Below are 14238 nucleotides of genomic sequence, written 5' to 3'. Positions count from 1 at the left end.
CTTAAAATTATATGGGTTTTGATTTTTATATTCCAAATTCCAAATGTCTAAATATTCCCTATATCAAGTGAACAGTCTTTAAATCTAGAAAGTCTGTGATTTTTTCATTATCATAATTATGTCTTTTGAGGAATGTAGTAAGCCTATTGTGTCAGTATTTTCTTTTCTTTTTTATGCTTTTGGTATTGTGTCTATAAAATTTTTGTCAACCCAGTGTCACACAATTTTTCCCTCTCCTCTTGAAATTTTATAGTTTTAAGTTCTGACTTTTAGAGCTGTGATACATTCTGAGTCTTGAGATATGGTGTGATGAAGTCAGAGTATACCCTCTCCCCCTTTCTTTCTATGGTTGAATATCTAGTTGCCCTACTGGTTATAAGATTATTCTTTCCTGCATCAAATTGATTTTTGTACCTTACTTAAAAGCCAGTTGATCATGGATGTGAAGGTTCCTTTGAACTCTCTGGTCTGTTTCATTCATCTACATATTTATTTTTACCAGAGTATTACTGTCCCACTCACTTAGCCTTACAGAAACTTTGAAGCCAGACTGTGTAAGTCTTTTGACTTATTTTGGCTATTTCTGTGTTTATTGCATATGATGTGAATCAGTGTTAGACAGTTTCACAAAGCTGAAAGTGGGACTAAACTAGGCATCAACTTGTTTTTAAATTCTTTGATAACTGTCTACTCTTTGTCTTTTCTTTCTGAAATGTACACATTCATTTCTACACACACACACATACACACACACACACACCCATGGGCATATAGGCACAAGCATGCAGATACACAGACACATGAATATAATAATTGTACTAATTTCTGGTCACAGCTCAAATTTGTCATCAGAATCAGAAAGGTCTTCTTTCCCAGCCTATAGAAAGGGCTCCCAACATTTGTCAGTACTGAAGTCTTTGCTCTGTGACCTTTTGTGTTGGCTGGGTTGATTTTAACACAAGCTAGGGTCACTTCAGAGGTGGGAATCTCAATTGTGAAAAGTCAGTAGCCAAGTCTGTAGGGCATTTTCTTAATTAGTGACTGGTGGGCCCAGCCCATTGAGGGAGACACCATTCCTGTGCTGGTGGTCCTAGGTTTTATGAGAAAGCAGGCTGGGCAAGCAAGAAAGCAGGCTCAGCAAGCCAGTAACCAGCAGCTATCTGCATCAGCTCCTTCTACTGGGTTCCTGCTGTGTTTGAGTTCTCATGCTGACTTTCTTTGGTGATTAATAATGCCATTGAAGTGTAAGCAATACAAACACTTTCCTCCCCAAGCTGCTTAGATCATGGTGTTTTATCACAACCCTATCTATGACACCTTTGAGGCAGATTCTTCTACACCTGAATATTTTGAGTCAAAGGTTATGGAAATAGTTTGCACCCTTAATACCATACACCAAGTGCCTCCCTAGGTCCATGTTAAAGGCTTGATTTCCAGTGTAGCACTATTGATAGGTGTGCAATGTTTAAAAAGAGGGTCCTACAGGAAGTCCTTAGATCATGAGTGGTAAGGCCTTGAAAAGAATTGTAGGAACTTGTTCTCTTTCCTTGTTCTTCTACTTCTCAACCCCTGAGGCTATTGTTTTTGTTCTGCCATGATGCACGTTTTTTTTTTCCAGATGTCCAAGCTAATGAATCCTGCTGACCTTGGGCTGGAAACTCCAGAATTAGGAACCCAAATAAAGCCTTTCTCTTTATATCTTTGTATTTAATTGCCTCAGTTATTTTGTTATAGTAATGGGAAGCTAACACAAATTTGTTGATATTAATGCCAAAGCCAAAAAAAATGTAAAAAGGATATTACTGTAGAAACAAAAAACAATAGACTGTTTCTCTCTAGCACTAATATATAGATTTTAATGGAATAACATTAATTTTTTTCTCTTTTATTCACTCTGTGACTAGTGAATATAACTATATTCAAAACATACTAGATATTTGATACCTAAGGTATTAAATATATAAATACAGCATTTCTCTTTTTCACTAGTTTATAACTCCTGGAACTATCTTATTGACTTGTTTGTATGCTATATCCTTCAGGAGAATATTTTGTGTTTGAAAATTTAAAATAGATGGTCTGTTTCAGTGTCAGTCCCTCCAATATTTGATAAAGAGAAGGAGTGATTTATATTTATAGTTCAGTTGATTACTAGAACTCAGTCCTGTTGCCTATAGGGAAAAGTAGCCTGCTCATTAGAGCTGATACTCTCAGTTTATAGGAGCTAACACTGGTGTCTGGGAACTTGAAAGTGATTTTAGGTCAGGATTTAAGGGCTGAGAATAAATACTTCAGAGTCTGTGAATGGGAGTGTCCCGAACTACCCAAGGAGGCTTGTGGGACTCAGGCTTAAATTATTTTTAAGTCCACTATATTTGAAGTCCACAAGTGCATTCTAAAAATTTCGATACTTCTGCTCGATGTAGTTACTACATGTTTTTGATTTGTTTCATGTGACTAGAGTTTCTCCACTATTGTAATACATTTAATTTGTAACTCACACTACCAATACATGTGTAAATGAGAGTTTTTAGAGAGGAAGTAGAAATATAGTTCTTAGTTATACAATAAAGGGATGTCGTAAAATGAGACTAATTGTCCTGCATATTCCAGGAGATATGTTTACATTAACTTGCTGTTGGGCTTCCAGCTGATCAGTTCTATATAAAGCATTCCTTTAATAATTTAATATCTTTCTCCCCAAAGTATTTTTAATTGTAGTAAAATATACATAACATAAAATTTACCACTTTAATCATTTCAAGTGTACAGTTTAGTGGTATTCAATGCATTTATAACTTTGTGTGACAGTCACTACCATGCATTTCTCTAACTCCCTAATTTATCTTTCAAAACTGCAGCATTAAACAGTAGCTTTATTCCCCTTCTCTACTTATTCTACTTTGTTTCTATGATCATTAAAAGTCTTTTATCAAAAGGAAATTGGTATTTTTCCTCTTTTGTAACTGACTTATTTCACATGGAATACCTTCAAGGATCATGAAATGGAATGCCAGAAGTCTCTTCCTTTATAAGGACAAGTGATATTCTATTAGATGTTTATAAAACATTTGTCTGTTTCTTTGTTGATGGATACTTGGTTTGTTTCTAGCATTTCAATATTGTGAATAATCTTGCTATGAACATTAGTGCTCAAATATCTGAGCACTTTCAGTTCTCCTTGTATATTGCTTTAGCATTTTTGGAGGAATCAGTGTTTCCATAGCAAGTATACCATTTTATATCCTCACCTACTGCACAAGCCTCCTAAGGGGTGTGAGAGCATGTTAGTTTTGATTTAAATTATCCTAATTGTTAGTGATGTGGTAAAACTTTATGTATGTATCAATGACATGTGTATTTCTTCTGGAACAATGTTTATTCAAATCTTATGACCATTTAAAGTTATTATTATTATTTGTCTGTGGATGTTTTGCCTGTGGCTATGTCTGTAAACTACATGTATGCAGTGCCTATGGAGGCCAGATGAAGACATTGGATCACTTGGGACTTGAATTCCTGAGAGCTGACTTGCTATTTGGGTTCTGGGAATCAACTAAGGTTCTCAGGAGGAGTAGCCAGTACTTGTAACCATTGAGCCATCTCTCTAACCTCTTGGTCATGTTTTAATTTTTAAAGTGTAGATGAAGTCTATTTATCTTGGAGAGTAAGCTCTTTTAAAAGATTTAATTTGCTAGCATTGCTTTTCCTGTTGTTATTATGGTTAGGCATGCAAAATATTTTATGGTTACTAGCTTTGTTGTTACCTGTTTCTTTGGAATCTTATCCAAGAAATCACCCCAGACCCAATGTCATGAAGCTCTTTTCTTTTATGATTTTTAACGTTTTGAGGCTTAGATTTAGTCTTTAGTCATTTTGAGTTGATTTTTATATGTGGTATTTTGGGTAGAGGTATAAAATTATTCTCTTGCATATATGTACATTATTTTCCCATTACCATTTGCTGAAAAGATTCTCTTTTCCCTTACTAGATGGTATTGGCACTTTATCAAAATTACTCATTTGGAAGGTTTTATTTCTGAGTTCTCTATTCTATTTCACTGGTCCATATGCCTGCTTAAAAGCTAGGCTCATGCTGTGTGAACACAGCTGATCTTACTTGGCAATTTGAAAGTCTTTTGTATAATTTTCTTGTTGCCTTGCTCTAACTAGTACTTCTAGTTGAGTAGATTGACTAACATCCTTGCTTTGTTCTTGCTTTGTTTGTTTAGAAGAGGAGGGTGTAGATTTTCATCATTGAGCAGTGTTTATTACTGGTTTTCCATTAGTGCTTTTTATTATGTTGAGTTAGTTTACCTGTATTCCTAGTTCTTTCAGTTTTCATTATGAAAGTTTGTTAAATTTTATTATGATTTGTTTCAAGTGAGATGATCACATGCTTTCTTATTTTCTTAATGAAGTATGCTGTATCAATCACATTTCCTGTATTGAACTATCCTTTCCTTCCAGGGATGCATCTCATTTTGTTATTGTATTAGTTATTTTCTGTTGCTATGATAGAATACCCTGACAAGAAGCAACTTATGAGACAAAGGGTTTGTTTTGCTTACAGTTTTACAGGGGACACGGTCCACAATGGCAGCCAAGGCTTTCATTAGGAGCCTGAGGCTAGGCTGACCTTCAGGAAGCAGAGTGGTAGAACAGGAAGTGGGGCCAGGTTATACTTTACCAAAACCTATTTTCAGTGATGTACTTCCTCAAGCAAGGACCCATCTCCTACACGTTCTACAGGCTTTCTCAAAGAGGACCAAGTGCTCAAATGCACGAACTTATGGAAAACATTTCTCATTTAAACCACAGCATTCATAGTGTGTAATACTTCTAATGTGTTGCTGAATTCACCTTGCTAGTATTCAGAATTTTAACATTAGGATTTTTTTTTCTATATATTTCTTGTTTGTTTGACTCTGGTTTTAAGGGACTACATCCCTTATGTAATGAGCTACAAAATATCACCTCCTCTTCAACTTATTCTAACAAACCTGACAAAGGTATTAATTATTCAATCTTCCCTTTTGAAAATCAGGTCTAACACTTTATTTCTTGGGGGATTTCTGACTGATAAGAAGTTTTATTAGTCAGAAACAGATTTCCTGCTTCCAAAAAATTAGTTTTTATTTATTTGTTTTTAAGATTTGTCAATTCTATCTAGGTAATACTGTTTTGCATAAGTGTTCATATATAAAACCAGTAATAACACTTATTTTTATATATGAAAATGTCTGAAATTTCTGTTGATATTTAGAAAAACAGCTTTTGATTCTATTCATGTCTCTTATTTTCCTGTTACTTTATATTTGTTCTAATATTTAACTTTATTTTTGCTTTAGGTTTGAGTTTAACTTATTTTATGGTTTCTAAAGCTATAAAGCTGTTCACTTGAAATCACTTTAAATTTTTAATTTACACATTCATAAGTTAGACATTTTTATCATAGTGTTGTTTTCTCTGAGTCTCATATGTTTTGATATGCTGTATTTTTCCCATGCATCTCAATGTATTTTCAAACTTCCCATATGATTTCTTGTTTAACTGATTGATTTTCCAAGGATGGGCTTTAACTTTTGTTAACCGCATCTGTCTTTTTAAATTTACTGAGGCTTAATTTGTACCCTAATACATGATTTATCCAGGAAAATGTCCTGTGTGCCTTTGAGAAGGACATATGCACTATTGTGGAAGAACATGTGCACTTACATACATGGCTGTTTGACTGCTTGCTCTTTTCTTCCGCTTTTTATTTTATTTTTATTTTATTTATTTATTTATTTATTTTTGACAAGACTCTATCTATTCTATAGCCCAGGCTAATCTGGTATTGAACTTGTAACTTTCCAATTCAGCCCTTTGAGTGCTGAGATAATAGGAGGGTGCTGCCATGCATAGCCTGTAGATATATATGTCTGTTAAATCTCAGGTTAATGTTTTTTGTTTCATATAATTTAATGGTCTGCCATTGGGTGTGTAAATGTTAATAACATCCTTCTCCTTGTTGCAAACCTTTAATTCATGTATATCCTGCATTGTCTTAATTTTTTTTTTTATTTAAAGTATTTTGTTTGAAGTTAGCATAGATGCTTGTAGATGTTTCTTGCATGGAATGTTTAATGGTAACAAAATACCATAACTTTTGTTTGTCTGAGGACATTTTTCTTCATGTATTCTTTGATAGTTTCACACAATGTATATCAGTGACTCTCACTCCCACACCACTCTCCCATCTTTATACCACTCAGTCTAGTGTTTTCCTTCCTCTCTACAGATCTTATTTTACATTCATGACTGTGTATGCCTGTGATATGTTAACTTCTCTAGTAGTTTTGAAAGACATTTTAAAACCACTGGATATAGCATTTTTAAGTGAGCATTTCTTTTAGCATTTTGTAATGGCCACCTGGCCCTCAGACTTCATAGTAACTCTTTCTGCCTCAAGGATATTTAAAAGATGCTTTCCAAATGCTTAATTGCTTTTCTCATGCTGCTTCAAAGACTTTTCCCTTCTATTTCATTGAGTTTCTTGGGCATTTATATTAATGACATTCATGAAATTTGGGAACTTGCAATATTCTCACTGCCTCCTTTTGCTTATCCTCTAGCAGTTGACTTCTGCAAAATGGTCTTTGTGTTTCTATTTGCCTCACTAAAGTGACAGTAACTCTAGTAATCCATCCTGTCCCAGCCCTTCTGTCCTTATAAGGATCAGGGTTCCTTCTTCTCCTGGTGTTCCTATTATTATATATTACATCTGTTAGAGTTGTCCCACATTTCTTAGATATTGTTCTTTGCTTTGTCTTGTTCTCTTTGATGGTTTGAAAGTTGTTATTGTTAGATGCTGAAACCTTTGAGATTGTTTTCTAGCCACATGTCACAAAACAATAAGCCCACAATAGTCATTCTTCATTTCAGTTGTAGTATCTTTGACCTATAGCATTTCTGTTTGTTCCTTTTTTGAGTTTCAATCTCTGCATACATGTACATTCAGACATACATACATATATACACACATACCTCTATATATCCCTTCTATTTGCATACTGCTTATTTTTTGAATCTGTTTGAATTTTATAGTTCTTAAAATTTGTGGAGATTCTTTTGGTAATGGGAATTTAAACCCAGGGTCTTATATGCTCGGCAAGTTTTCTACTCTATCCTATAGCCCGAGCTCAAATTTCTAAAAATTCTTGATTTTATCACTCTGATGTCCCCATTTATATGACTGAGATCTGCACACTGCACTCTTGGTTTTTTGTTTAGTTTGCCATGCACCTTGTTGAAAGCCAGTCTTAGGATACTGAGGAAAGAACTGTGGCATTTGGTAAAGTCTGAGGAGAAGACCTCTGTCTTCTATGAGTGTAGCTTCTCTTTGATGAGCCTATGTCTCTGCTTGGGAACTCTGCCAGTGTTTCCAGACCCTATCTCTCCTTAGGACAGGATGGTTGGATAGCTGGGTATCTTCTTTCTCCCATGTACAAAAGAGGTGGTATTGTACTTGAGTAGTCCATCTGTTCTTGGTAGAAGCCCGGAGTTGGCTAGAATTGGGACTTCCCTTGTACCAGGTTGATTAGGCTCTTATTAAAGAATCTGGAAAATAGAAGCTGAGGAAAAGCCTTTTTTTCCCAGAGAGAAGGGCTTGCTAGAGAGAATAGAATGCCCTGGTGTACTTCTAAATGTTTTCTTTCCATGGAAGTTACAGAGAACTTTTCTCTAACATTCACAGTGAGGATCCCAAGACAAAACTCAAAACTCCTCCCTCTGAAGCTGCCATAGACGCCGTGGCTTATGTTTTTCTGCTCTGCTGTGATTCTTACTTATTCACTTGCTTTGTCCTCCTATGAGGTCATCTTACTTAGGTATATTAGAGGGTTTGCTCATCTCTGAGTCTCAGGCTGAAATAAATTCTTCCAAATACCTTACCTCCCAGATTGTAAGTCATATAGCACATTTTAAACCTGTGTCTTAAATGATGTAATTAAATTCCTGTTGTAAGTATTCTAAATGGCACCTTCTGAGTATATAGAAGACTTGATTTCTGGATCTTCTATTTTATTTTCTTAATTTTTAATTTCAATTATCTATTTTTCTATATACCTAGTTGATTTTGCCTAGACACAAAATGCTATAAAATATAGAAATAATTGCTTGAATTATCTCAGTTGAGACTGGATTTGAGATATTTCAAATTTCGCTATATTTTAGTTTTTCCTTTACTTTTAGGTTTTGTCTTAGTCACTTTGCTACCTCTGTGAAGAGACACCATGACCAAGGCAACTTGTAAAAGAAAGCATTTAATTGGGGGGCTTATGTATTATAGCTTCAGAGGGTGAATCCTTGAGTATCATGGAAGGGAGCATGACTGCAGGCAGACAGGTGAGCACTGGAGCAGTAGCTGAGAGCTCACATGTTGTGACACCACTCAAGAAGCAGAGAGAGGGACAACTGTAATGGCATGAGCTTTGGAAATCTCAAAGCCCACACTCAGTCATGTATCTGATCCAGTAAGGCCATACTTCCTAATCTTCAAATAGATATGATAGGTAGTCTCCCTCAAACCACCACATAGTTAGTCTCCTATGGAACAAGCCTGTTCATCAGTCAGGTTACCAGGTCACTGATTTAATTTACTAAACTCCCCCTGCCTGACTCCCCAAGTCCGTTTTCCAATGGGGCATTTCACTTTCAAATTTGGTTAGGTATTCTAAGGTTCCTGTTGTCAGTTTACCAAAAGTCATTGATTAATGTCTTGCTTCTTAGCTGCCTGTCAGAATTGTCAGATCCCAGAGAGAAGACAGCAATGACCAGCCAGCCAAGCAAAATAACAGCCCCTAAGGTCTAGTTCATCTCTCTGCTGTTCCTTTTTATACCAAGTTTCTGTTTTACACATTTTAGTGTTTAGAGTTGGCATTTATTTTTTTAGTTGTCTACCATTTCCAGTTGATTTTAGAAGGAGCCTTGTTCTTGGGTTACCTAATCTAGACTGTCTTGCTCTGCTGTATTTTGAGCATTTATTTGTCTGTTCTGTTCCTTCTAATTTCAGAAACTCTATGCCCCCTGCTGCTCAGGGCCATAGTTAACATCACTTAACTCTGGCTATAGATGGACACCGAAGGCCACTTAGAGCTTTCTTTGTCACTATGACTGGCTTAGGTATTTTAATTACAGTATCTCATGACACTCTCCAGGACTTTCATTGTACTTGTGGATTATAATTACATATTTGATGTGTATCTTCTTTGTGGATTTTAAGACTCTTAAAAAAAAGTCCTATCTTAGTGATTATGATAGTGCATCTGTAATTTCAGCACTAAGGGACTAAGACAGAAAGATGATGAGTTCTAGGATACCCAGGGTGTATAGTGAAGCCCTGCCTCAAATTGATGACAAATAAATAAACAGGAAAGGTATAAGAAGGAGACCTATACCTGCTTTTCTCATTGTAGCTCACATCTGTGACTTAAGTGGGGAATTTAGAATTTCTTCATAGGTGGAATACATGTATGGAAGGTGGAATGAGACTCCACTTATGGAACACAGTAGAAGTTGAAGGAAGCAGCTATGCCCTTTAATGAGTTCTCAGAGGACAGAGATGATTCACTTATGTTTTTCTTACCTTGTAATATTATCACAAAATATTTCAACTATAGTAAAAATTTAACATGTTTTATAATATACATAACTATCATGTATATTATCACTATCTATATCATTAACTCAGATTAAGAAATAGGTATAACATTTATATAAACATGTATAGTTTACTAAAAGATAAACATGTCCGTGCAGTAATTATTTTGGCTTTTAATTTTTAATATTTATTTAGTGTGTGTAGATGTGGGGGCACTTATTCCTACATTAGGGCACATGTGGAAGTCAGAGGTATATGTTGGGCAGTTGGTTCCCTGATTCCATTATGTGGGTCCAGAGAATCAAACTCAGGTTCTCAGGCATGTCAGCAAATGCTTGTGCACTATGGTCCATCTTTCTGGGGATATTTTGGCAAATGAAGGAGGATATAAGCAAAAGGACCATGAAGTGAAAACTTAAGGGTTCTTTGGAAGTCAGTTGTGTTGGAAGGTGTTTTGTTGGGCCAAACACATGAAGGAGTGTTTTCTGAAGTATACACAGGTAATAGACTGAGACAGACTTATGAAGGAATATTTAGCTAAAGTAGACATAAGAAAATAGATGTTCTGCCAAAGCAAACACATAAAAGGACATGTTATGATGAAGGATTCTTTACTAACAACATACATGTATTGGTCTGCCTTATATTGTGTTGTTGAGCTATATTTGTTGGAACTCCATAGAGAAAAACACACCAAAAAACTTTTGGGGGTGTTGTTATAGTTTCTTGTGGACTTGGGCTGATAGGCAGAGTGATGTCAGCTGAGACAGATGCATGTGCTGAGGCTAGACTGGTGGAAGATGTGACATTTGGAGATAATATATAAAGGACTCAATGGACAGTGCTAGAGGTGGAGCTTGGCTTATTATAGAGCTGCCTGTGCAACTCTTGTGGGTCTCACATCTTTGTTGATCTTTGTTTCACTAGAGAGAGACACAGCTGAGAACTTCTCTTGGTGTCCTTCCGGGTCCCTTCTACTGACTCGTGTCGGGGCTGAGGCCTGGCTGTCTCTGCTAGGTAGTGTCACTGCTACTGGTTTTTGTTTGTTTGTTATTGCAACTCTATCGAACTAGATTGTTGGTATATCTGCAAAGCGTTTGTGAATGGATCGATCTGTCTGTCACTACTAACCTGAAAACTGAATTGTGGATTTCCAGACAACATAGATGAGAGTTGTTCCAAAGAACCTATTTAAACAGGTCCACTTCCCCCATATCCTTTCTTTCCCACTACCTCTGGTAGGTGGTGGGCTCAAAAGGGATGTAAAAAACATTTTAATACCATCATTAAAAATAGATTTAAAAAATTAAAGTTATAGGACCATATTTATTTTTCTCATTGTAGCCTCAAGTTATGACATAAATGGAGAATTTAATATTTCTTCATAGATGAATACATGGATGGTAGCTTGAAATAAAACTTCCATTCATGGACAATAGCAGAAGTTATAGGAAGGAAGGGAGCAATTGTGTCTTTGTAATGAAGCAGCTTAAAGCAATTTATTCTTACTGACTTTTCAACTTAAGAACATTTTTCTTCTAACTTTCAGATGATACAGCAGTGTTTGAGTTGATACAGCTAGTTCCACCAGGTATTGTATTACTTATTGATAAGATGACTCTTATCAGATGACTTATAAGATGACTCAGCTCTGTGAAATACTTCTAAATATCTCTGCTCCCCTCTTCCTACAAAACTAACAGCAATGCTTATTTGTATATAATTGCTTTACTATGTATATGACAAAAGAGTATATACAGAAAGATTGATATAAATGCCAATTGATTGCATTGCTCTGAAATTAAATGGGTTAAAATAATTGGAAGTAGAACATAACATCTTTATAATTTTAGGATATTTTGTGACAGTAATGTAAGTTGATTTTTCAATATTTGCAGTTCTAAAAATAAAATTACATATTTTTGTTAATTAAACAGGGGTTTTGTTTTTGGTTTTGTGTGTTGACAAAATTGGGAATGAGGACGGTGGTAGCCCAAGGTGAACACTGGTTACTGAGGAGAGATGTTATCTATTAAAATGTTAAGACTAGTTTTATTGCTGATACTGCTTTCTAGGATTATCAAAAACCTTAGTTAAATCATTATTTTATGGAACAGATAATTTTTATTAAATATAAGTAATCCCAGAATTTGCAGTATTACACAAATACTTAAGTTACTAGCCAAACAGTCTACAAAATGTCTCAATTATTTCTAATGTCCAATTTTATACTCCATGACAGCAGACAGAAAAGACAGACGACAGGGAAGATGCTAAAGATGGTAATCAGCTTTGGATATATAAATTTAATTCAACTTTCTATTTTTAAAGAACTTCCTTTTCTAAGAGTTTCTAGTTTCTCACTGCGTATACATGAATGTGTCTATTTTCCAAAGGTGTGAGGCAGATAATTAGTAATGTATAGTGTATTTTTGAAAAATAAAAAATGTATTACTTATTGCATCCTTATTTTAATTTTCCCTTTATAGAAGATAAACATTGACTTCAAGCAGGCATACAATAAGGCATCAGGCATTATATATATATTATACTTGATGATTTTTTTCTAAATAGAATGTTTTGTTATAATTTGAATCATAGGATATCTTTCTTATAGTGGGAGAAACACTGTCTACCTATGATGAAAATACACGAGATTTCATGTTCCCGGGTCCAAACCAAGTTTCTGGGCACCATGATTCAAACCGCCAGGTTACCATGAGGAGGATTTCTGGCCTAAGAGTAAGTAACACCAGTTTTTCAAGTCAGCTCTTAATGCAGGCTCATGGGTGAGAAGTAGAACACAGGCCTCTGTACCTTGTATGTGTAAAACTAACTCAAATTTAACTTGGTTTCAATATCAACTTTGTTTTATATAATCATCTTATTTTAAGCATCTTTAATGCAATGAAAGTAATTTAGCAAACATTAAGGTATTTATCATCAAAACTAACACAACTCATATTGGCTAATATTCATCATCAAAAGTAATGCACCTCTTTTCTCCTCTGCATTGTCTATCTTCAGCCCCCCACCCCACCCCCATATCTTTTTGTCACTTTTCTGTGTTTCTGTTTAGGGAAGGTTCAACATACAGTTGAACACTAACCAGTCTTAACATTTAGGGAAAACAAAATTTAAAAAAATGGCTTTTGGGACAAAGATTACTTATTGGAAAATATTAATAAATATTATTTACAAATCGAGCACTTCCATATGCTTGCTGTGTGCATATAAGCTGCAAAAAATCAAAACAAAATTATTTAATAAAGACCAATTTTTTTTTTAGCATTTTATCTTCTAGATATGTGTCTTAAATCTTAAATATATTTTTATTGGGAATACCAAGAGCCTTCTTTCATTGTTTTGACTCCTGGTGCTAGAGAGAGATCCAGGGTCTTCCAAGGGTTAGATATCAGCTGATCACTGAGCCACACCCCCAGATTGAGATATTTTCTTATAGTGTTAACAGTGATAAAAAAATAGAGATAAGTGGAACATCCAGCTCGGATAAAGCTTCACTAGATAGCTTGTAAACTGTTCATAGATTTATACCTAAGTTTAAATGCTGCATTAAGAACATCTCTCTTTCCAAGTGACAATAATTGTATGACAAATCAACATCATTGGATCCATACGGCTGCTGCACAAGGCTCTCTCTCCTATCCTCTCCTGTAATGCCTTGGATTTAAAAATCTTTGTGAAAATTTGTCTGATACTCGGATAAACTCAGAAATGCCTACTGTGTTTCAGAAGCAGAGAAGGAACAGTTGTTGAGCTTAAAGTTGTTGAGCTTGAAGTTACTTGGGCAAGTAGTTTTAAAACTAATTTTGTGGAATCTTAAAATAATATTAAGTGTGTGGTATATGAGCCAATACAGTGAATTAAATATTTTCCTCTATTCATGGGTTGATGATAGCTGTGTTCAAAGAGATAGTAAGTTCAGTTTACTGAAAGTATAAAAGTTGGCTCTGTAACAATCTATGGAAACCCTATCTCTCTGGGATATTTTTTAATGTCATTTTATACTATAACCATCTTCAAAGAGTATTTTGAGAGTCATGTGGAAGCCCACAAAGGGAAATAAATCGTTTTAAGTTTATGTTCTCTTTAAGGTAATTTAGGTTATGCTGTCATACAAAGACAGCAATAGAAAGTCAGCTATGTACTGTTCACGAGAATTTTCCTTTTATCACTTAACAAGTTGCTTTTGCATATATTTGGAAAGTGTTTGATTACTGAGCTGAGCGAAGATATACCCAAATCAGGACTTCAACAGCTGTGTGAGTAGCTTGACAGGTCTTATGTGTATATAAGGCAAATGTGAAGCTGGACAAAGTTATCATAGCCATCACTGGCAGTGAATGCTGACTAACAAGTTCAGCAAGCATCTGACAATTTTATGCTTGAAAATTGGCTCAAGTTTTGGGTAATATAGTAGGAATTTAGGGCTCCTTTGCTGGGATGCCCCCATGCTCTTCTACTCAGTGACAACTGTATCTTTACCAGCTGAAAGTAGGCACAAAGAACAGCAGCTTTGGCATCAAGGGTTGAGAAGTGGGCTGAGTGGTTTGGCTCTGTCAGCTAACTATGGT

The 14238-nt window shown here is 35.2% G+C and overlaps 1 protein-coding gene across 3 annotated transcripts in view; it reads left to right on the top strand.

Annotated features, from left to right (window-relative positions):
- The window catches only part of Spata6 (spermatogenesis associated 6), a 108469-nt gene that overhangs the window by 33408 nt on the left and 60823 nt on the right, over positions 1-14238 (top strand). For all 3 annotated transcript variants that reach the window (XM_021159686.2, XM_021159685.2, XM_085839080.1), the window contains exons 4-5: positions 11193-11234; positions 12261-12385. In XM_021159686.2, the coding sequence (XP_021015345.1) occupies positions 11193-11234; positions 12261-12385 (167 nt within the window). The remainder of the gene's footprint in view (positions 1-11192; positions 11235-12260; positions 12386-14238) is intronic.

This window comes from Mus caroli, unplaced genomic scaffold (assembly GCF_978045245.1).
Source record: "Mus caroli unplaced genomic scaffold, Mus_caroli_1 scaffold_6, whole genome shotgun sequence".
Classification (NCBI taxonomy): domain Eukaryota; kingdom Metazoa; phylum Chordata; class Mammalia; order Rodentia; family Muridae; genus Mus; species Mus caroli.
The sequence above is the reverse complement of the archived record's forward strand: the minus strand, read 5'-3'. Positions and strand labels throughout refer to the sequence as shown.